Below are 22,194 nucleotides of genomic sequence, written 5' to 3'. Positions count from 1 at the left end.
GGTCTCACTGCCCTCCTCCCAGGGCTCTCCTTGCTACCACTAGCACGTTACCGAAACAGGATTTTTTTTTTTCTGATTTTATTTTTAATATTAATATTCTCACACAAAAATCACCGAAAATAAGGGTAGGGTTGGGAAGACCCCTCTGCCCCTGGGGCAGAAAGACAGTGCAGTGCGAGGGGGCGGGACTGTAAATCCCCCACCCCTCCGCAGCCCCAGCGTGGAGGAGAAAACAAAAAACAACCGACAAAACGAAAATAAAGCCCCAGAGAAACTCATCCCGGGGTGTCCCTGCCCCAGTGAGGCCCTGGCCTGGGCTGTTTCACGCTTAAAAAGAAAAGAGGGGAAGGTGGGGTGGTGAGGGGAAGGTCCGTGTTTTTAAAATTGGCCGGGGCTGGGAAGGACGGGGTTCCTTTTCCTCATAGTTCTTTCTTTAAAACTTTAAATTTTTTTTTCTTTTTTTTTTTTTTTACAAAATACCATTTCAGTTCCCACTTCTTCCCCTACAGTACAGGAGTCGCTCACCCTCAGGCGTGGTTAGGGTCGGGTCGGGAGTGGGGGACTGGTCCGAGAAAGTGCAGGACGTAGGGGGAGGGGAGCGGGTTTGAGCACCATGAGAACCCGGCTGGAGCCGCGGGCGGGCGGGCGGACAGGCGGAGACGGTCGGGCCGGGCCCGGACACACACTAGGGCGCAGGGAGAGACCGGCAGCGGGCGGTCCCTGGAGGGGCTGGCGGGATGGCTTGGGGTGCGGGAGGTTGGGTTTTCCCAAAAATGAATAAATAGAGGTGAGTGGGACTGTTATAAATTAAAAACCAAAAAACAAACAAAAAAAAACCCATAAAATACAAATCATAACCAAGTGAATAAACAAGAGACATGTACAGGGGTCACAGCTAGCATTGGAAGTAAAAAAGGAGGTTCTGGGGGAGGGGTAAAGCCCATAAAAAGAATCTCATTAAAAACCTCGGCTGCCGTAACGTCTATGTACATACGCGAGCCGCGTGCGTCTGCGCCGGGCGGGCGGGCGGGCGGCTGGCAGGCGTGAGGGAACCCGTATGTGACCCCCGCCGCAGCCGGAGCCTGGTCCTTGTGTCTGTTGCTAGAAAGGCCAAAGTCGGTGAGGGGAGGCGCTGGTGGGCGAGGGGCTGCCAGCCCCCTCCCCCGTCTCCCATTTTTTTTCCTTTTTTTCCTCATATTTGTTTAAAAAAAATTATTTTTTCTTAATAAATTAAGTGAGGGGAGCTGCCAATGGGGTGGAAGGGCTGGGCCCGACCCCCTTCCCGGCCAGAGGCGGGACCTAGGTCCAGCCCAGGCGTGTGCTGGTGGCCCCGCGGCGCCCTGCGGGCGGGCGGGCGGGCGGGGCGTCCGGCCTCATCGCGACGTGCTGGCGGGGGCCTGCGGGAGAGAGCGGGCGGGGCTCAGAGGCGCGGTCGCCCACCCCCGGCCCGCCCCGGCGCCCCCCCGCAGTCCCCGCCTGCCCGACCCCCGCCGCGCCGGGCCCTCACCAGCGTGAAGGCGTCATAGGCCTGCGCCAGCTCTTCGGTGCGGTATTGCTCCAACACCACCACGCCCTGCAGGCCCGCGCTGCGGCGCCGCGCGCACGCCTCGCAGTGCACCAGGTACGTGTTGCGGCTGCCGTTCTCGCTCGTCACGAACAGGATGTTGAACACCTCCACCTGCGGCGGGGAGGGGGCGGCGGTCACAGGGAGGCAGGCCCGAGGACAGCGCCGGCCCTCAGGGAAGCGGGGACGGGGCACTCACGTCGCACTCGTTGCAGTAGTAGGCGGGCTCATCCTTGACCCGGCCCTGGTAGGCAATTTTCTTCCCGGCCCGCACCAGGCTCTCCCGCTGCACCTGGCAGTGCTTCATGGACTGCAGGAGGCAGAACCTGCGGGCGGGGCGAGGGGATGGTGGGGCGGGCCGGGCCTCCCCGGTCACCGCCCGACACATCCCTGTCACAGGAGAAATTTCATGTACTCAGACTGCGAGAGAACAAAGCTTCTGGGGCAGGGACCTCGTCAGCCGACCCAGCACAGCAGCCCCGCAGGACTGACCCGGCGGAGAGGTGGCTGGAGGAAGGGGTGGAACCAGGAATTGTTCTGCGGGCCAGGTCGGATGAGGATGGGCTCCCTCCCAAACAGGGCCCTCCCTCACTTGATCATCTTGAACAAGTCGGGGTCGCTGATTTTGACCGTGCGAGCCACGTTCCAGGACACGTGAATCATGGGCACAATGGATTTGACATTCTTCACCTCATTCCACTCATATCGTTCCAGGGCCAGCTGGTACTGATAGGCTGCAGGCCAGAAAGGGTCACGACAGGTGACCACTTGGGCCACAGCCTGGCGCCCTCCAAGCCCACCCCTCTACAGGGCTCACTCCCCAGGGACCCAGCCCCTCACCACTGAGTGGTTCACCCCACCACCTGGCCCCACTCTCTCACCGGTGAGGGGCCCCACGTTCCAGGCGATGTTGTTACACCAGCCGGTGGCCTGCACCCAGTGCACGGTGCCCGCATTAATCCACACCAGGTCTCCGGGGCGCTGCACGAAGCGGTACACAGGGATGTTGGAAGCATAGAGGTCATCCAGGATTGGCCACCAGGAACCCGTCAGGTAGTCCACGCCGTGCCTGGAGGAGAGCCACAGGGTCAGATGGAAATCTGGGGATCCAAGGACGGGACGTGCGGGCTTATCTAGTTGGGGAGGGGGAAGAAGGGCGGAAGGCGGCGCGCACCGGTCGCAGAAGGCGCTGATGGTCTCCCAGTAGTGCTCGTGCACCGCGAACCACTCGCAGTCTCCTGGGCCAATGTTGATGTTGACCGAGCAGAAGTTGTTGTTCTCTTGATGGCCTGCAGGAGGAGACAGAGAACTGCACGGTCAGTGGGAGCCGACCTGCTTTGCGCGATGAGCCCTTGGGCGCTCATTGGTTGACAGAGGAGCACCAGCGGCAGCATTGCTAGGAGCGCACCTGGCGTTCGGCTGCCGGGCACCTTCATGTACAGCTGCACCGTGTTCATGCCCAGGATGGTGTGGCCCACGTGGCTCAGCATGTTCCCCGTGGAGGTGACACGCATGAAGGCGGGCAGCTTCAGTAGCTCCTGCAGCTGGGGCTTCCACCTGCGGGGGCGGGGGGTGGGGGGTGGGGCAGCCAGGTGAGCGACTACCTGGGCTTTGCTGACCCGTTGGCATTCCTGCCCCAGCTGCCTGGCCTCAGCCCCACTGACCGCTTAGCATCAGACAGGTCGATGTTGGTGCCAAACTTGATGATGTGATGGTTCTTCGGGTCTGGTGCACTGCTGCAGGAGTGAAGCGCAAAGGTTGGTGGGGAAGTGAGAGAAAGGAAGGAGTCATGAACAGCAGGGGCAAAGCGTCCTACCTAGGAGGGGTTCCTGTGGTGCTGTCCGGCTCCTCTGACTCCTCGTCCTCACTCTCCTTCTCCTCCTGCTCAGCCACAGGGGTAGACGGGCCTGGGTCAGCCACCTTCCTGGGGTCTGCCCACCACAACCAGGGCTCCAAGTTCCCTGACCCCACACCCCTGCCTCTGCCTGCGTGGGCAGCTCTCACCTGCAGGGATTCCTGGAAGGATGAGGCCTGGTACTGCGCGTACTTGGCAATGGTGGTATGGGAACGGGAGCTCTCGCAGGGCCAGATCTGTCGTGTGCCCGTCAGATCCCAGTTCTCATCCGAGGGCTGCTGCACCTGGGTGCGCACCTCCACTGTGTGCTCCCCACTCGCCTCCACCAGAGTCTTGGTGGAGAAGAGGCCCAAGTCTGCAAGGGAGGGCCGAGCAGGGAGTGAGGCCCCAACTGTCCCTCTTTGCTCCTCACACCTCTGACGAGATGGACACAGGCTTCTCAGAGCTCGACCCAGCAAGCACAGGTGAAAACCCCAGCCCCTCATGAAGCTGGGAGGCCCTCCCTGACCTGGCCTTTACCTGGATGAGAGCCAACCCCCTTTCTCCCGCTGCTGCTCGAGTCCCAGCCCCTCCCCCAGAGTCCTCATGTATACATGAGGCTGCACGTGCAGAACACTTGACACACTATATACTCAATGAAGAAGAGTTTCTTTACATTATCACAGGATCCAATGAAAGGTTTCTTTCTGTCAAGTAAAAGCCTAGAATGCGCTTCAAGTAAAAGTGAAGGAAGGGGAGGATATGGGGTAACAGAGAGCTACAAGTATAGAAGAAACAAAACTGATTTTATAATTCTGTATGGTTTCTTTAGTTTTGTATCTGTTTGAAATTGTGCACAATAAAAAGTTGAAAAAGAAGAAAGCCCTAAACCATGAGGCTTCTCAAGTTTTTCACCATCTATATTCTTCACATTCTTCATCACCAAGAAAACGAGAAATGACTCTTAACCAGATCCTGAGATACATTCCCTTTCCACTTGCCTACTAACTGGGTTCAAACAGATGGAAGGGAAGCCTGAGGTCAGCTAACCCCCCACTCAGAGCACTTGTCCAATATGGCTTACACATGACTAAGGAGAGCTCACTATAGCCGTGGTCCGGTCTTCCAGAGGACGGACTCTCAGAGGTCCCCCAAGTCCCAGATCCTTGCAGCCCTCCCCACACCTTTCTGCCCACACACTCACTGAGCCGCAGGGAGCCTGCCAGGCCCCGGATCACGGTGATGGGATTTCGAGGGTCTGTACAGAACTGTAACAGCACCGGCGAGAAGGCATCCCGTTTGCTTTCCAGCTGAGGGACAATCAAGGAGACGGATCTGGGGTCAGAGCCCTATCCTAGGCTCAGGGCCCAACAGCCCCAACCCTGTCCTAAAACCCACAGGCGGGGGCGGTTCTGAGCATACAGGGCACACATACATAGATGCTAGGTGTGGGTGGGTTGAGTTTTTCCCGGGGCAGCTTTTCCTCAGTGTTGATCTTCGGTTTCACAGACTGGGCAGGGGACAGGTAGGACTCTCGAAACTTCCCTTTCACCTTGGCGTTCCTGCAGAAGGACAGCGAAATTATTAAAACAGAAATATCAGTAGGCTGGGTAAGGGGCCATCCTGCTGGGCCAGGCCAGGCCAACAGCCTCCCAGGTGACAGCCCCCAACTCACTTGCTGGCACGCACAACGTCAGCAGCACAGTGGCTGATGGTAAGGTCTGCCATCCGCAGCCGCCGCTCTTCCACCTCGGAGGCGATGAAGGTCTCCTTGTCACCGCTCTCTACCTTGATGAGCCGGATCTTCAGCTCCTTGGGGGGCCCTTCGCTGAGTGAGCGCAGCTTCAGCATGTCAGCCCGGCTGACCCCTGGTGGCCCTGAAGCTTCCTCTCGAGCTTTCTTCCCAGGGGCAGGGGCTGCCGGGGGTGTGGGCTGGGCAGAGGGGGCAGGAGCAGGTGGAGGGCCTGGAGCTGTGGGTGGCTTGGCCTTGGAGGCCCCACCAAGATCTGGCCGGGCTTTCTCACGACCCTGGATCTCCTCGCTCTGCAAGTCCAGGTTCCCCAGCACCCTGCGGCTCTTTTCTTTGGGGGCCTTGGCCTTGGTCTTGGCCCTGCCCTCACGGGGCCGCCGCCCCACACTGTCCTTGCAGGCCCGCCTGTGCCGCCGGTGCTCTTTCTGGTGCTCCTTCTGCCGCCGCTTGCTGCCCCCGGGTCCTGCCGCAGCTGCCACCCCAACGCTCTCCTCCTTGGCCGGAGCTGGAGGCAGCAATCGCTCAGCTCCACTGTCCGCTGCATCTGCTGTGTCCACCAGGTCTGCCGGGTCCGTGACACTCCGGCCTACCCGCTCCACAAGGGTCTCACAAGCCCGACTGATCTCTTCTAGCACCTCAGACTCAGAGCGAGCAGGGGGCAGAGGCAGGGGTGGGGGCGGCGGGGCGGGGGCCATGGGGCCTGGGGCTGGCTCTTCGCTGGCCCTGCGCTCCCGGGCCCAGGGCCCGCCTGAGGTAGAGAACTGAGATGACGAGGAAGCGGAGGGCTGTGGGGAGCCCTGGGCGCTCGGGGCCACTGAGGTGGGTGGCGGGGCGGTAGCACCTGATGAGGGACCAGGGGAATACTGAGTGGTGGGCAAGGACCCAGGCCGGGTGGGAACAGCAGCTCCAGTCCCTCGGTAACAGTACTTTTGTCCCTCCAGCACGGAGGCCAAGGACTTGAGCAGGCTGGCCGGGCTGGCTGGTGGGGGGAGCGGGGGTGGCGGTGGCTGTGGCTGGGGTGGTGGGGGGAACTTGGCTAGAGGCGGCGGTGGTGGCAGGGCTGGTGGCTTCTTCTCCTCTTCCTGGGTGGCTGTGGTGGTGGTGGTGGTGGTGGTGGCGGTGGCGGCGGCGGCAGCAGTGGTGGCTGGGGCTGTGTCTGTGGGGAACGGAGGCTGCAGAGATGCAAAGGGCTCCTTCAGAGGAGGCGGGGGGACGGGGACCGCGCCTGCCTCCTGTTGTTGCTGCTCCTCCTCCTTGCGAATGGATTCATCCAGCATCTTCATGATATTAGCCAGCCCATCAGGTAGGATCTTGAATTCAGCTGGCTCCTCAAACTGATCCTCCAGAGGGGTAGGAGGGAAATCAAAAAGTCGAGGGCCTCGGGCAGGCAGCTCCCCGACCCTGGGCGGCACAGGCTGGGGGGTTTTATTCAGGGGGCCTGGGGATGGCCCCGGCCCCACCTCGGGGGTCTTTGGGAAGGAGACCCTGGGCCGAGGGCTCTCCGGGCGCCTGAAGCTTCCTGAGGTATTTTGGTGGCAAGAGGAGGGAGGGGCTGAAGGCAGGGCAAGAGTCAGGGGTGCAAGGGGTGGGTCCTGGGGGCTCAGTGTGGGGCTGGGGGGCCGGGGAAGGGAGTCCATACTTCTGGCCAGATAAGGAGGTGGGGGGAAGGACACAGGCCCAGTAGGGCTGCTGCTGTGGCTGCCATTGTTGCTGCTGCTGCTGCTGGTGGTTGGGGGAGTGGGAGGGGTGTGCGAATCCTGAGTGCCCACAGAAAAGCGGGGGGCCGGAGGCCCCAAGAAGCCCTCGCGGTGGGGAAGTGGAGGGGGGGGAGGGCGGGGGCGTCCCTCAGCCCCGAAGAAGAGCTCCTCTAAGATCTCTCCATCTTCACGAGCTGCCCGGCAGGCTGGGCCCTTCAGCCAGGCAGGAGGGGGTGGGGGGCGTATGAGGCGGGGACAAGAGGGTGGAGGAGGTGAGGTGGGGCCAGGTGGCAGAGACAGGTGGGGAGTGGCAGCAGGAGCCGCCAGGAAGGGTTTCCGACTACTGTGTGCCGAGGGCCCCAGGCGGCCTTGGTGAGAGGAGACCTCCAGCGCGGGTGTCTGGTAATGGTCAGCGCCGGGCTGCAAAAGGAGCAGGACCGTGGTCAGAGTGCTGCTCCAGGCACAACACCCCGGCCTCCCCCCCACCCCCACCCCCCCCGCCCCCACCTGCGGCTGTCACTCACAATGCCTGGGCTCGGCTCCACGCCACGGGGACCAGTGTTGCTGCTGCTGCTGCTGGTGGTGCCGGGGAGGCCGGGGGGCCGGGAAGGGGCGTAAGGCACGCAGGCGGTGGTTGCTGCTGGTGAAACGCTGGAGTCCATCCGCGACCTCTGAACTCTGCTCTCTCTAAGGTCACTTCCGGGGGGACGGGTGGCAGGCGGGCAGCCATGGCTCTCTGCTCCTGGGGGGCGGGGGCCTGGGCCTGGGGGAGCAGCCGGGACCAGCCGGTGGCCAGGGGGGTGAGCAGGGTAAGCAGGAGCCGGGTATGGATATGAGTGAGGCAGCGAGTGCCGCTGCTCCTGTCAGTGAGAAATGAGGATACCGCATGAGAAATGAAGGACATGGGGACCGAGCTGAGAGGCAAGCAGCCACAGAGGGGAGCTCACCTGGCGCTCTGGGGGTGCTAAACCCTTGCGCTCGGGGCCCCAGGCATCTCCATGAAGGGTACTCCACAGCCCTGGCTTGGTCAGCTGAAATGGAGGGCTGGTGGCTAGGCCAGGCAGAGGTGGGGGAGGGGGTGGTGGTGGGGGTGGGGGGGGTGGTGGCGGCAATGGTGGTGGAGGCAGTGGCAGCCCTGGAGGAAGGCCCGTCTGGAAGAAAAGAGAGTGTGAGAGTCCCACTCCTCACCCCAGCCCTGCTTGCTCACTGCTGACCACCCAGGTGCCATCATACCTGCTCAGAGCTGCAGCCTCTCCTGCGCTTGCCACCAGGGCTGAGCCCCTCCTCCCCTGAGGGGCCTGAGAGTGCTGCGGGAGGCACAGGCTGCACCACTGGGGGTTCAGCGGCTCGTTTCACTGGGGGACCCCCCCGCTTGGCCCCGTAGTTCCGTTTGTGCTAAGGACAAAAAAGAGAGAGAGAATGGCACAGGTGCAGACCTGGCCCAGCCCTCGTCCCTAGCCCACCCAGCCCCAGCCTCACCTCAAGGTGTAGCAAGTTCCACACTTGCTCCAATGGGGGCAGGACCTTGGGTCGGTGCTGGCAGGACCCAGCATGAAAGTTCCAGAGCTGGGCCTGAGAAGGTGGGGGGAGAGTGCAGAAGACAGAGCAGAAGCAGATGGAAGATGAGAACAGTGAATCAGAACTCACAACCCCAGCTCCCTGTGTCCTGCCTCATCCCACCTGCTGGAGTCGGCTGACCCGGGGGCCCAACTCAGCCAAGCTTCCTCCGTATCGAAGGGCGCTGTGGTAGCAGCGAATAGCCTCCTCACTGTCATGCTCTGACTCGTACAGCTGCCCAAGCTGCTCCCACAGCCCTGGCTGGGCTGGCTCCCGGAGCAATGCCTGCACACAGCCATGCAGGGACTCCAGCTTCCCATGGAGGGGTCTTGGGGTGGGTGTCCTACAGAGCAGAAGGGGAGGGGAGGTGGTGAGGCTTGAGGAACAAGGCCCAGCCTTACTTCCCATCCCCAGCACCTTTCAATCCTCACTCACCCTGGAGCATAATACGGTTTGTTGGGGTGCCCAGAGCTACTGCCGTGTGAAGGGGGTAGGGGAGCAGAGAGTGGGGGCTGCCCGAGGCTGGCAGAGCACCTGGAGAGAGAAGGACTCTGTTACTCTACAGCAAGGTGGAACAGCCCTGTCTCTCTTTACCTAGGGAAGAGGAAAGCTGTGAGGAAAACAGAGAAAGCAGCTGAGGGCTACACTGAGGCCCACCAGACGGACAGCAGAAGAGAGGGATGGCACCAGATGGATGACAGAGGCTGAGGAGCAGAGATGGGAAAAGGAGTGCCTGGAGGCAGAGACTGAACAAGTTCTCACCTGCCTCCAGGCAGCCATGCGCTCCGAGGAGGGGGATGGGGCGGGCAGGAGCTCCAGGCCCCAGCACAGCTCAAGCCCCCAAGGGCAAAGGCTTCCCGTGCAGCGCGGGCCCCTGGAGGGTCCACTGCCCGATGCATCCAGCCTAAATCAAAGAGAAGAGATGATGATCCTACCGGGGACAAAGACTGAGCCGTCAGGGTACACACAGCCGACTCGGGCCCAGTCTTCCCTTACCAGGTCAGCAGTGGCCCCAGGAGCCCTGGAGATCGGGCACGGCCCCCTGCCCCAGCTCCCTGGAGCGATGGTCCCTCTCCAGCCGCTCTGACAGGAGTGCCCACTGCTCCCAGAGAGTCGCCCAGGGCTTTTCACAGCCAATTCTACAGAGAGGAGAGGAAAAGGAGTGAGGTGAGCTGGCCAGCACACAGTCGGGGCCGCCGGCTGTGGCCCCTACAGGTCTCTGATCTGCGCAGAGATGACTGTCCCCGAGGAGCGGTCCACCTGGCCTAAGGAACCCTCGGAGGCCCAGAAGAGTGGAGCACGCGGGAGGGCAAGCCGGGGTGAAGGGGTGGCTGCGCTGCCAGGTTTCCAGGCGGGAGCCCCGGGGGCCGAGCTGCAGCGCAGCGGCCGCTTACCCGGCCTCCGTGGGAGCGTCCTCTCCCGGCGTCGGCGAGCTCCGGAGACCTGACCAATCACAGGACTTCCTCTCTCCCCAGAAAGCCAATCATCACCCGTGTCTCCGCCTCAGTAACAGCCTGGCTGGGACCAATAGGCGCAAGGTTAGCCCGGCCGCTGCCGGGGGAGGAGGGGCGGCGGAGCCGGTCAGACGGGCTCTGCCCGGGGTGACCCCGACGTGACCCCGCGGCTCCCACCTAGGGTCTCCATCTCCAAGCTGACACTCGATCGGGCAAGGCAAGCGAAGCCTGAGACCCATCCGGGTGAAGGCGGCGGGTCGCACACTCGGGCCGGCATGGAGCATGGAGCTACCCGTAAGTCCCACGCGCCCACAGAGCCGCCAGTGGTCCGCGCTAGACCGCCCGAAACGCCCCCTGCCCCGCCGCCTAAGACGAAAGGCTGGCACACGGATGCATAATACCAACATAGCCGTCGCTACCCCTCCTCACTTCATCTCGCCCAGCTTCTGACCTCCCCACCCTCTAGGAACTGCTTAGGGCTGGCCACTCAGGGCAACTTCTATGGCACACAAACCCGCCCGCGCCGCGATCTGAGCGCTCCACCCCCCACCCCTGACCCCCATCCCAAAACATGGTCAAATCCCCAGCTTCATACCCAGTTCCTCCAGCTCCACTTCCCCTGGCTCTGTAGATCTTCAATACCAACCGACCCCCAAAACCAAAACCCCCCTCTAAGCCCCCAACTTCTGAGAAGTCGCGCATGCGGTCCCGAGTGGCCCCTCTCGCGTGGCTCCCGTATCCTCTATGCCCTTACCCGCCAGGGCCACGCGGTTCCCCACGGCCCACGTGGCCCCCGCCCCCCAAGGGAGGGGGGATTTCGGGGGTTGCCCGTGACGTGGCTACTTGCGCAGCGGAAGCGGCGTGTGTAAGAGTGTGGGGGGGGGGTCCTTCGGGAGGGAGGAGGGCGGGGCCCGCCAGGCGGTGACATCACCCTTGTCCCACTCTCACCGCCCACTCCCTTAAAGAACCCAGAACCCGTTTCACTTCCTCCTTCACCCCGCCCCCCAACCCTTTCCCGTCGGTGCTGGCTAGACCCACGAAGGGAGCAGCGCTCCCATTCCTGAGCACTTTCCCTTTAGCCCCAGTTCTTCCTTCTCGGCTCTCTGAGCCCAGGATCACGGTCCCCTCGCCGCCTCCTCGCCTACCCAGCGTCCCGGCAGGTAGGAAGCCGGCTCCGCTCCAGGATCGGTCCATTCAGAGTCTAGAGTACAAAGGGCTGCGAGAGGCGAGTGTAGAGTACAAAGCGGCGGGGGCGGGGCCAGCGCTCCAGCTGGAGCTAGCGCCGGGCAGGAAGCCGGGGGAGAACGCGCGACGCGACGAGGGGCTGGGGGCGGCTGGAAAGTTCGCCTTCACCAAGAGAAGTCTGCCCTGTGGGGAAATTTCCACCCAACCCACAAGAGCAGGCAGGTTTCTGGTGAAAACAGTCCACCCTCCGCAGGGCAAGGTCATCTGTTTGCACGCAAGCGCTTGGACCCCAAAGTCCCCGGCGAGCCCTGGTAGGCGCTGGGGCTCTGCGGACCCTATCCGCGATTCACGCGGAGTTTCGGTCAGAACTATCTCCTCACCAAACAGCCTGTATGTCAGTTACCAAGCCCTGGATCAAGTACAGCGCTTAACTGCGGTCAAGCATAGCCCTGGCCAGTTGCCCTGACCTAAGTCCTGGGACTCAGGGACCAGACAAGGGAAAACGGGGAACCGAGGGTCCGGACATCTGAGGAACAGACCCCCGACTGGGAAGTGGTGCCGAGGGTGCTGCCAGTTACCAGGAAATGCAACTTCCCCTTCTGCGATGATGACACTTCCCCTCTACCACTTCCCCTTTCCCACGGGGAACTGACTCAGCTTTCCCTAAAACAGCCAGTCCCGTCCTCCAGCTCCTTTCCACCTCTGTCCACAAACCCCTACGCCGGTACTCGGAATACAACAGCCCTCTCTCTCTCGAGAACAAAAACTTCCTGTACACTAAACACACACTCACTCTCGTCGACCACCTCGGGTCCTTGTCCCCACCCGGGACCCAGGCGCCTGACTTCCCATCCGCCTCCTGTACAAAGCCCTCCCTCGCGGTGTGATTCAGGCTTGATGTGGGGGAGCGTGAGTCACCCAGAAAACCTTCCCCTTATTCCCACTGACTCAGCCCCCGCCTCCCTGAACACACACAGACACACACACAGTCAGAGGCAGACACAACTCAGCCCACACACCGCTCCCCACCGGTCCCGCGGAATTTCCCCTCTCGTCTTCCCCCACGACGGCCCCTCCCCGCGCCGGGCAGCCCCGACGCTGCGCTCACACCTGTTCCCCAGCGGCCGGCAGCCGGCCCGCGCGCGGTCCACTCTCACCACTCTCGCTTTGGGGCAGGAATAGCCCGCCCCGACTCCCAGTGTCCGTACTAACTCAGGGGAGGGGACAATCACCGGCAGGCACAGACACCCACAGGCTCTTCAAACACAGATGAGAGGCAAACGCACGCAGCCAAAGCCAGGCTGGGAGGACAGTACACTTCTTGGCAGGCATTCCAGCCTCTCCCGTCGGACCCAGAGTCCTGGGAGTCAGCCGCTCCGAAAGGGTTAACTCTTCTCCAGCCGAAGCCACGCCCCTCCATCCGGGCACTCCCGGCTAAGCCCAGCTCCGCCCCCTCCATCCGGGCTCTGGACTCGGGGACTTTAACCGGCCCCCCTCCCCCTAGAGCCCCGAGAGAGACCCACTCTATCAATCACACCCACTTAACTCTCTCTGGGCGCGAGGCCGGAGGAGCAGCACACCCCGCTCCTGCCGTGCGGGATGAGGAGCCAGACGTGAGCACGCAGATTCACGTGCCGGCCAAAGACAAGACCCCGCAGATAGGGTATTACCGAGCAGGCCGTCAGCAGGCACGCGGCACGCGCGGAGGTGGAGCCGGCCCGGGAACCCTGCCGCGTCCCGCTCGCTGTCAGGCCCCGTTCTGCCTGGTGGCAGCGAGGGGTTACAGCTCGCTTCTTACCTGGGGGAGGGGGAGGCGAGGGGAGGGCCGCCGGCTGGGGCTCCGCTGTGACTCAGCCACCCCGGGCAGGCAGCCCGCTCGGGATTCCCTTCCCCAGCCTTCCCCCGCTGCTGGCCCCTCCCCGCCCCTCACCGAGAAGTGACAGTGCCGGCCCCGGCCCGCTGTGTGTCACTGCGAGCCTTGTGTCTGCCTCTGACTGGACCGCTGTGTTCACCAGTCTGTCTGACAAGGTCGGCAATGTGTGGGTCCTGGTGTCTGTCTCCGTGCGCACCTGCATATCTGCTCATCTTGTCTCCTTCAGTGCCTTGTCTGACGCGTTCCTGTCATTACGCCTGTCTACACGGTCTGTGTGTCTGCCTGGCTCCTGTCTCGGTCTTTTGTCTGGGACTGCCTCTGCATCACTTGCGTGATCACGTGTGTCTCTCTGCACATGCCCTTCTGTGTTTGCCTTCATGTTCCTGAACAGAGTCAGGGAGACACTGGAGCAGGCTGACCCTGCTGAGTCCTCGCCCCACTCCCCCGCATCCTGATCCCCCGCATCTTGCTGGATCAGTGAGCCTTCTGTTTGAGTCAAGTATTTAGAGGTTTGCCTGCCTTCATTTGTGGAGCATCCCAGGTGGTTCAGTGGTAAAGAGTCCGCCCGCCAGTGCAGGAGATGTGGGTTCGATCCCTGGGTGGGGAAGATCCCTTGGAGGAGGCAATGGCAACCCACTCCATAGGCTACAGTCCTTGGGGGTGCAAAGTGTGAGACATGACTGAGGACGCAGGCACTGCCTTCATTTATGTCCTATTCTTCAACAACTTTGCTTATCCTCACAGCTCCCTGTGCCTCCCATTGTGATGGTTAATTGCTAGCATTTAGTGAATACTTACTACGTACCAGGTACAGTGTTAAGCACTTTATAGACATTTTAAAAAACTCCTCTCTAGAACCTGACGTCGTACTACCCCATTTTACAGATGAGGAAACAGGCTCAGCAAGGTTATATAACTTGGTCAAGTCCTTGAGTAAGAGCTAGGCTTCTTTCCAGAGCCTTCTTCTTACCACTCTTCTATAATGCCTCTGTACTATTCCCTGTTGGTTTTATCCGCACAGGATGTTTCCGGGGTCAGCCTGTCCCTCAGCTTTCCCCCATGTTACCATCCCAAATGTCTCATGTCCTCTAGAGAAGATGTAGGTAGGAGGCTGTGCAGTGTTTCTCAGAAGCCATCAGTTTCTTGGCCATGAAGCTCACTCAGTTAACACATTCAACGCAATTCCGCTGAGGCACCCCAATTGTGCCAACCATCTTGCCAAACAATGAGATACATAGAAGAAAACTCTCTAAGTCCCACTCAAAACAGTATTACTGAGTAGTGGAGATGAACAACACGCACTTAAGAGAACTTAGGTCTCTACCTTAGGTATAATTTCTTCTGTAAAATGGGGGAGGGGATGGAGCAGGGCCTTGGGCAGAGAACTGGCAGGAGGAGACAGGGAAGCAAAAGAGGCAGGTTTTCAAGACAGTGGCCTCCAGTATCTCTCTAATTCAGTTTTCAATCACCCTCCATAAGCCAAGCTGTTCAACAATTCTTACCAGGGCAAAGCCCTCCTCATTCCAAAAAGAGAAGAAGAAGAAAAAAAAAAAAATCCCTCCAGCTATCTTATCTCTACTTTCTGCCCTGCAAACCCCAGGTTAATTCAATAAGTAACTGAGTTGAGGCGCTTGGGAAGGGGGATAGATTTTTTTGGTGGTAGTTAAGAGGCTGGTGAAGTACAGGGATGAACCATTCATAGGCAACAGAGGGGAGCACCATAAATGAGGAAGACTGAACCACTCAATCACCACATGGTGGGGGGATGCTCAGAGTTGGACTGGACCATTCTGAGGCATGGGCATGATCTAGATCATACCAATCTTTCTTGCATGGGGTGCAGAGTTGGGACTATTGCGGGGAGGTACTGCATTGCTCAGGGCAGTACTTACCAGGTGGAGTTTGGTGTGCCCTGTCTCATTGGAACCAGTGTCCCAGCAGTAGGGTGCAGCAGACCACAGTGGGTGAGGTGGGTGGTACTACGGGGCTGGCATGGTGCCTGGGGGAACCTAAAAGAAAAAAAGCCAGTTAGAGGTGGGACTTCCCAGGCTGGAGAATTTTCCTGTGCCCCCTATCCCCTTATTGAGGAGAAACCTGGCTCTGGTGGTCAGATGGGATGGGAGAATCCGAATCTGTTTCCATGGCAACCAGAAAAAGCCAATCCAAGAGCCTTCCCCTTTAAGAAGCAGCCTGGACCAGAGAGTGAGGGCACATGCCACAGCACCAGTGTTAAGTCCACAGTGGACACCCAGCCCATGACTCCTCTTCTGACTGGACCTTCCTGCTCAGAGTCCCTGGCCCCAAAGAAGTCCCAACCACTTCTGACATCTCACCCAAGTCAGCTTCAGTCCTGGCCTCAGGCTTGCAGAAACTCTTCCTTCAGCGCAGTCTCCTCCCTAACCTTATCAAGACACCAGTCAACCCCACCCTCTGGACTCTGCCCCCTTGCCTTCCCCAGGCAGGTGCAGGCAGGTCGTGGTGAGCAGTACAGGTGGCCAGACTAGACGAACGGGCCCAGCAGGGAGGAGCCTTCCTCCTCATCAAGGACTGTGACTCTAGGCCTGGGTCTGGAAGTGGCCTCTGCTGCAAGCCTCCTTCCATCCACCCATCAAGGCCATATCCTGTTTCCCCATCACCTCCTTCCTCTCTGTGGCCCAAGAAGGCGATAGGGGCCCACTCCCTCCCCTCCTAACTCTCAGAGACAAGAAGGTAGGTGTCTAGGTCCAGGACCAAGAATCAGGTATCCATCCAGGGGTCACACCTGTCTGCCCTCACCTCAAACTCACTCCTCAGGGACCTGTTTTCTGCCCTCTTAGCCACAGTTCTTTGCCCTTAAGGACCCAGACACTTGGGCTCAGCATTTAGCCTCTCCACTCTCTGGCCTTCCAGCCCCCATTCTTCCCACTGCCCCAGAGACTCAGGCCACCAGCCCCCAGCCCCCAGCCTCCATGATGCAATGTGCTGCAAGCTGCTTCAGCTGCTGATGACACTGCCCCCAGGGAGGTGCTATTTCTGACCTATGCAAGGCCCCTCACCTGGCCAGAGTAGTGGTCAGCTGCAGGCTAGGGAGGCCAGGCAGGCAAGATCCTTCTGCTGGGGAAAGGAGCTTGAGGCTGGAACCCTCCAGGACAGGGACTCTCAGAATGTGAGACCAGAGAGTAAGTGTGTGTGTTCGTTCATGTGTGTGCAGTCTGTGGCATTTGTATATATGGTTATGTTGGGGGAGAAGGGAATGCTGGGGAGAGTCCAGCCTAGAAAATGGGGAGTGGCAGGCCTTAGGACAGACCAAGAGGAGAAGTGAGGGGCGTCCAAGGGGGTCAGCAGGGTGTGTATGGGGTGTCTGGACACTAGAGTGGGGGAGGGGCCAACAGCCATTTAAAGGGCCAGCCCCAGAGCTTTAATCCCTCACCAGTCCTGGCCCCAAGCCGGAGGCTGTAATTCATCTGTCCAACAGCTGGGGTGGGTGTGTGTGTGTGTGTGTGGTGGGGGGGTGGGGGCATGTGGACGGGAAGGGGGAGCTGGGGGAGGGGCTGGAGCTTTCTTGTGCACAGAGCCAAACAACAAAAGGGGGAGCTGAAGGGCCAGCTCCAGTGTGCCTGGCCGGCAGCTCACCTGCAGACCTGCCAGTGCCCCCCACCTGGTGGATGACAGACTCGGTAGTTTAGACTCAAGGATTCTCAGCCAAGGAGTCCCTGAACCCAAAGACCAGGGCCCTGGAGAAGGCCCAGGTTGAGTGCCCCCCAGGCAAGCTGTCACCCTCCGTGCAGGTCCCAGCCGAAGCACTGTCCCAGACCTGGCAGGCCCTGAGACGGATTCAGCCTCAAATGCCCTGCTTGCCAGCCAAGCCTCCCCAGACAAGGCCTGCCGGCTCCCCCTCCAGCTGGCCAAGGGTGGCAGCGGCCACACCAAGGCTGTCCCTTTAAATCATTACCACCCCTGATTGTGTGGACGAACAGAGGGCCCTGCCCCCCAGGCAGGCGGCTGGCCACCTCCCCCCTACAAGTCCCCAGAAATGTGAGGGCCATTTAAAGGGACAACAGACAGGCAGCCGGGTCTCTAAGCGCCCCCGCCCCCACCCCAACACACTCACAGCCCCTTTCGCCCGCAGACATACAGCCCCTTGCCCCTCCAGAGGGCCCCCCAAATTCCGGTTCTCTCCCCACCCCCTAGAGACTGCTAGAAGGAGAAAAGGGGCCAGAGTTGGGGGGCGGGGAACTGGGAGAGCGAGAAAAAGACAGGGACTCCCTCCTTCCTCAGAGCCCCAGGGGATAGATAGGTCGGAAGGAAAGCAAAGCCTGGAGAAGCGGCCAGACAGAGCCCCGAAAGGTGCCACGGGCAGACCTGGGGTGCGCAAGCTGTCGGTCGAGGGGAAGGGAGTCAGGCTGCACGAGACAGCCGCGCGGCCAGCGGGCGACTACCCCAAGTGGGGAGATGGAACACCGAGGGCCACGGGGAAAGAGGCAAGCCCAGGGGAAACGGGGAGACGGAACCGGGGAAAGGGGTCACAGGGAGGGTGTGGAGGAAAACCCGAGAGGGGAGGGCGAGCCAGGCCGGGGTTACCTGCTGGGTGTCTGTCCCCCGGCGGTGCCCCCGGAGTCCGGGTAGGGAGGGGGGGAGCAGCAGGGGGGGGAGTGGGGGCTGGGGGGGCGGGGGAGACGGTCCCTCCTCTGCCTCCTGGGCCTGCCCCGGCGCTTGCAGCCTCGGCCTCCCTCCCTCCTCCTCCCCGTCCCTGAGTCCCGGAGTCAAACAAAGAACTGTAGCAGGCTCTCCCCAACCCCCTCCCTCCTCCTCCTCCTCCTCCTCCTCCTCCTCCACCTCCTCCTCCCCTCCCTCCCTCCCCACCAGCAGGCTCCCTCCTCCTCCCTTCCGGTCGCTTCCTTTAACTACTCGCCCCCCCCCCCAGCCCCCTGCACTAGTCTCTCTGCCCACCCACCCGAACCTTTTACACACCCCTCAGCCAGCCCTGTCCCCGCAAAGGAAACTGTAGAGTCCCTTGGCAAAATTGAAAGGCTCCAGAGAACATGGGAGGGGACTGGGGTCTTGCTCAAAAATCAAGAACCACAATACAATTATTTTATTTCCACAGCCAGAGAAATAGTCTTAGCTGTTTCTTCTCCAAAAAGAGGGAAAAAAATAATCCCAGTGAAAGCAATACAAATCTGAGGAAAGCCCTCATCAAATAAAGTGCACAATGCAGGGGAAGCTAATCCCCAGCCCCCTTCCCCCTACCGACCACATTAGCACACACTCTCCACTCCCTGACCTACTCCTAAGGTCTTGGCCAGTTTGAACCAGGCCTAACAACCAGAATAATAAAAACAATAACTAACAGCATTTAAAAATAATAAGCATTTCATGACAAGCATTCAGTGTTCATTCTGTGCCAGGCACTGTGCTAAGTGCTTTGCATAAATTATCTCATTTTTTTCCCTATCAACTGCCTACAAGGTAAGTATTGATATTTAAATTTTCCAGACTAAGAACAGGAGGCTCAGAGAGGTTGTGACCTTTCCAAGTTCCTGTAGCCACTAAGTGGCAGAGCTGAGAATGGAATCCAGGTCTGATCTGACAACCCAAGCCCTAAAGGTACAGGAAAAGAGAAACCAATTTTTTCCAATACCATAAGCAACCCCAGGATTTAACTCAATAGAGAAGGGCCGCAGTAGCTATCAACTGAGTCCCCTTCCTTCAAGAGAGAGATCCACACACCTACACAGAATGAAGACCCTGACTTTTCAGTCTCATATAGTTTCTTGACCCGTCTCCTCACTGGTGGGGGTGGGGTGCCACTGATTAAGGTCAGGGCTGAGCTGGCGTCCAGATGTATACCACACAGCTCTTCTCCAGGGGGCTGGCAACCACTCCCACTTCAACTCAATATGGGGGTGGGGGCCATAAGCCTCTTGGCAATGCAGCAGGTGGGAAAGGAAAAAGACTGCTGGGAGGCTCTTTCCAGGGGGTACAGGGGACTTGGAGGGAAAGTTCTTCTGTGCCAATCTAGGGAAACGTGACCCAAGGTTCACTTAGCCCAGCAAACGGGCAAAGTCCACCCCACCACACCCGTGCCCCTCCCCCTCAAAAACTCCAGGCCAGGGTTTCCCACCTGCAGGACGCTAAGGCCAAGGGAACGGAGGAGGGGGAAAGATGGCACGGGGCTGCAGCTGGACTCGGGGCGGAGGTTGTGGTGGGGGGAGGGGGCTGGAATGGAAAGGGGTGGAGGCCTCATCGCCTGGCAACTATCCCAGGGCACGTGCACGGGTGACATCATCCCAGGCCACCTTTAACACAGACCTTTGACCCCGAGGGGCGGAGAGGAGCCGCGGGCTAAGCTTCCTGGGAAATAGCCTCAGGAATTCTGGGAACCCAAAAAAGAGAGGAAGGAAGGAACCCAGGCGTCCCGCCCTTATCTTTTGCCCCCTACGCGGCTCCAATCCCAGGGACTCGGGCCTCTCGGCTCCTCCTCTCCGCCTCCAGCCCTGACCTCCCAACCCACATTTCTGACGGAGTCCCGACACGCCTCTGAGATACTGTGCCTTCTCTCTCCTGGGCGAGATCTCGCGTGGGGGGGGGGGGGGCCGGGAGGTGGGGGACGGGGGCACCAGGTCCCGCGGGGCTCCGTCTCCCATCAGCGGGATCCCCTGTGCCCAGCCGGCCGCCAGCCGGAATCTGTCTGGGTCCCAACTCTCCTGCCCCTCCCCGCGCTGTTCCAGGGCGGAGTCTGTGGAGTTGAAATCAGGACACGGCGAGAGGAAGAGTTATATAACTGGGAGAAGCCGAGAAGGACGAGTGAGGACCGGGAGAGACAGCCCGAAAGGAGCCGAGGGAGGTGCAAAGAGCACCAGGGCGAGTGGGGAAGAAACGTTAGGGATGGGAAAGATTTCGGTGCACATCAAAGGGGAAGAATTCACGCGAAGACGGGTTGTGATGCTCCGGGAAGAGTCACCTGGGGCGTCCGGGGCTTCCCCGCAGTGCCCTTCCCTGCTGCCAACAGCAGCCGGGCCCGAGCGCGTGAAGCCTCGGGAAGGGGCGCTGATACCCGTTCGGTTCCTCTTGGGGAGGCAACTTTAGCCAGAGCCCGGGACGGCAGCGGTGGAGCAGATGGGGCCGGAAACCACAGCTCCGCCCAGCCCACCTGGGAGAGTGGGGCTCCAGCTGGGGTGGGGAACAGGTAGCTGGCTCCTCCCACGCCAGGCATTAACTGCTCTAGACCCCTAGGAAGAAGGCTAGCGGACCCAGACGTCTGGGTCCCCAGAGGCTGAGAAGCGCAGCCCGGTACTCGTTTGCGAACCGACTCTCTAGAAAGGAGAAAGGGGGGCGCGCGGTGAGCGCTGACTCGCCGCGCAAGCGCAGGGTGGGGTACTCGGGCGCGTGCGGCGGAGGGAGGGGGGTGGGCGCGAGCGTGTGGGAGTGCACGTGCGGGTCCCGGGCAGCTCCCCGCTCCCCGCCTCCACCCCTCCCCTCCCCTCTCTCTCTTCCTTTCGCTCTAAGATGCCTCCTCCACATTGGCTGCCAAGGCCCTGATGTCAGGGGCAGCCGCTGGAGCGGATTGGGCGGACGCGCGAGTTCGGGAATCTGGCCCCGGAGTCTAGCTCTCCAGTTACTCTGGCAACAGGGCAAGCAACCCCCCAGAGGGAAGGGGAACGGAGCTCATCACCGCTCCTGGGTCCCGCCTCCCTCCGGACTCACACCGAGTCCGTTTCTGTGGCAGCGCAGCTCGCTGCTCCCCGGCTTCCTCCTAGGGCTCTCTGTGTCTCGAGAACCTGGCGACCTGCCCTCGACCTTCGCCGCGGTCTCCCAGCCCCCCACCCTGCCAACTCCCATCCTAAGTCAGCCACAAGCCGCAGCCGACAGGAAGCGAATTTCTGTTGCTTAGTAACCTGCCCGCGTGCCCCCTCCCCACTATTTAACGCAGATCGGGGAGGCGGAGAATGAGCCCCGAGCCCTTCTCCCGCCCCTGCCCTTCGCCCTCTCGCCCAGTTTCCTGTGAGGGGGCCGAGATGACAGGAAGTCAAACAAGCACCTCAGACCACCTTTCTCTCTGGCCGGGCAAGGGGCTTCGGCTGTTTTCAAGGCCACATCCCCCACCCCAGAACCCTGAGTCGCGCTGTGCGCGTCTCGCTCTCGCCATCTCGCGGCTAAGTCGCGAAGGTTCAGTGGAGAAGGGCCCGAGCTAGGTGAGAGCTCGTAACCGGAGGTGGCAGAGTGGGGGCAGGACTGGGGATGGGGAGACTAGCGCGGTGAGGCCGAGTGCAGCGGGGTGAGGTGCCGCGGAAGGGATGGGGCGAAGGCTACCGCTGGGAGGCCGTCGGGGCTGCGGGTGTGAGAGTCACAGCTGAGGATACACACCTCATCCGTGGGAAGAACCAAAGGGAGGCTTAACGCGGCCCCAGGACCTGAGACACAACCCTTTCTGACCACACCCGCCCTCAAGAGTCCAACTGCAAACCCTGACCTTTAGTCCTGCCCTTCAGAGAGGGACCGCAGCGCCGCACCCCCGCCCTAGTGTCGGGAAGGGGAATCCCAGCCCAAGAAGGACAGGGAGTCCTTTCAGGCCCCCCTCAACATCCGGAACCCAAGACATCTGCCGCCCAGTTCTTCCCTCACGCCGCCCTACCCTTTTCTAAAGGACCCAGACGTCCTGCACCCAGTTTTCTTCCCAGTGCCTCTCCAGAGACCCGAACGTCCATTCTCATCTTCACCCATCCTGCGCCTCAGGCGTCCCGCCCCCCTGCGCCGAGACGGTTTCCCTCTTTCCAGACACCCTCGCGGCTCCCCGTTACCTGATTCTGGGGTGTCCCAGGTGTTCAGGTTCCCCAAGGTCGCCCAGGGGGTCGAGCGGCCCCCCCTTCTCCCAGGCCGGGGCTGGGGGGGCCGCTCCGCCCCGTGGCGCAGTTGGATTTTCCAACACAAACACCGCCCCCCCACCCCCCTCGCCCCAGCCCCGCCCCTTCTCATGGTCCCGCCCCTTCTCGCGCCGGGAGTCCCTTTCCCGGGCTCCGCCCCGCTTTCTGCCGGCCCCGCTCGCCTCTGCACAGGTGCCGAAAATGATGCCGAGTGCGGGGTGCAGGGTTCAAGGTGCAAGGTACGGGGTCCAGCACGGATCCCTGCCTGACAAACCCCTATTCCATTTGGATCACGCGCCCTTCCAAAGTAAGCCCCGCCCCACCTGCTCGAGTACTGCCCAGAGATTTAGCCACACCTTCTTTAGGCCCCACTGCCCTGCCCATTCGCCGAAGCCACGCCTCCTCTCCCTCTCAAGACCTCCCACTTCCCTTGCTGC

General features: G+C 60.8%; 1 protein-coding gene across 13 annotated transcripts; it reads right to left on the bottom strand.

The window, feature by feature from the left end:
- Positions 1-205: 205 nt before the first annotated feature.
- KDM6B (lysine demethylase 6B) lies at positions 206-21,821 on the bottom strand. 13 transcript variants are annotated; one of them, XM_027519549.1, is made up of 24 exons: positions 21,695-21,821; positions 14,807-14,923; positions 9,797-9,920; positions 9,399-9,541; positions 9,165-9,306; positions 8,838-8,936; positions 8,526-8,745; positions 8,325-8,417; positions 8,079-8,240; positions 7,793-7,996; positions 7,370-7,705; positions 5,074-7,265; positions 4,834-4,960; positions 4,603-4,708; positions 3,569-3,774; positions 3,381-3,445; positions 3,229-3,297; positions 2,973-3,121; positions 2,739-2,853; positions 2,446-2,633; positions 2,157-2,298; positions 1,764-1,890; positions 1,508-1,678; positions 206-1,397 (listed from the first exon to the last, which is right to left on the bottom strand). In XM_027519549.1, exons 5-24 carry the CDS (start codon positions 9,299-9,301, stop codon positions 1,374-1,376), a joined length of 4,932 nt encoding a protein of 1,643 aa, XP_027375350.1. In that variant the 5' UTR covers positions 9,302-9,306; positions 9,399-9,541; positions 9,797-9,920; positions 14,807-14,923; positions 21,695-21,821; the 3' UTR covers positions 206-1,373. The 13 variants fall into 13 exon arrangements, with proteins under 13 accessions (XP_027375350.1, XP_027375338.1, XP_027375351.1 ...); XM_027519537.1 differs by having other exon boundaries at positions 3,229-3,300; positions 21,695-21,820; XM_027519550.1 differs by having other exon boundaries at positions 3,229-3,300; positions 7,793-7,876; positions 21,695-21,820.
- Between the last annotated feature and the right edge of the window lie 373 nt (positions 21,822-22,194).

This window comes from Bos indicus x Bos taurus, chromosome 19 (genome assembly GCF_003369695.1).
Source record: "Bos indicus x Bos taurus breed Angus x Brahman F1 hybrid chromosome 19, Bos_hybrid_MaternalHap_v2.0, whole genome shotgun sequence".
Classification (NCBI taxonomy): Eukaryota; Metazoa; Chordata; class Mammalia; order Artiodactyla; family Bovidae; genus Bos; species Bos indicus x Bos taurus.
The sequence above is the reverse complement of the archived record's forward strand: the minus strand, read 5'-3'. Positions and strand labels throughout refer to the sequence as shown.

Excerpts from the sequence above, each read along its gene's own strand:
- KDM6B (XM_027519537.1), bottom strand. The coding sequence starts at position 9,301 with ATGCATCGGGCAGTGGACCCTCCAGGGGCCCGCGCTGCACGGGAAGCC. Across the intron at positions 3,775-4,602 it reads GGCAGGCTCCCTGCGGCTCA|ACTTGGGCCTCTTCTCCACC; the intron begins GTGAGTGTGTGG and ends CCTCCCTTGCAG. Across the intron at positions 3,446-3,568 it reads CCTTCCAGGAATCCCTGCAG|GAGGAGAAGGAGAGTGAGGA; the intron begins GTGAGAGCTGCC and ends GTGGCTGAGCAG.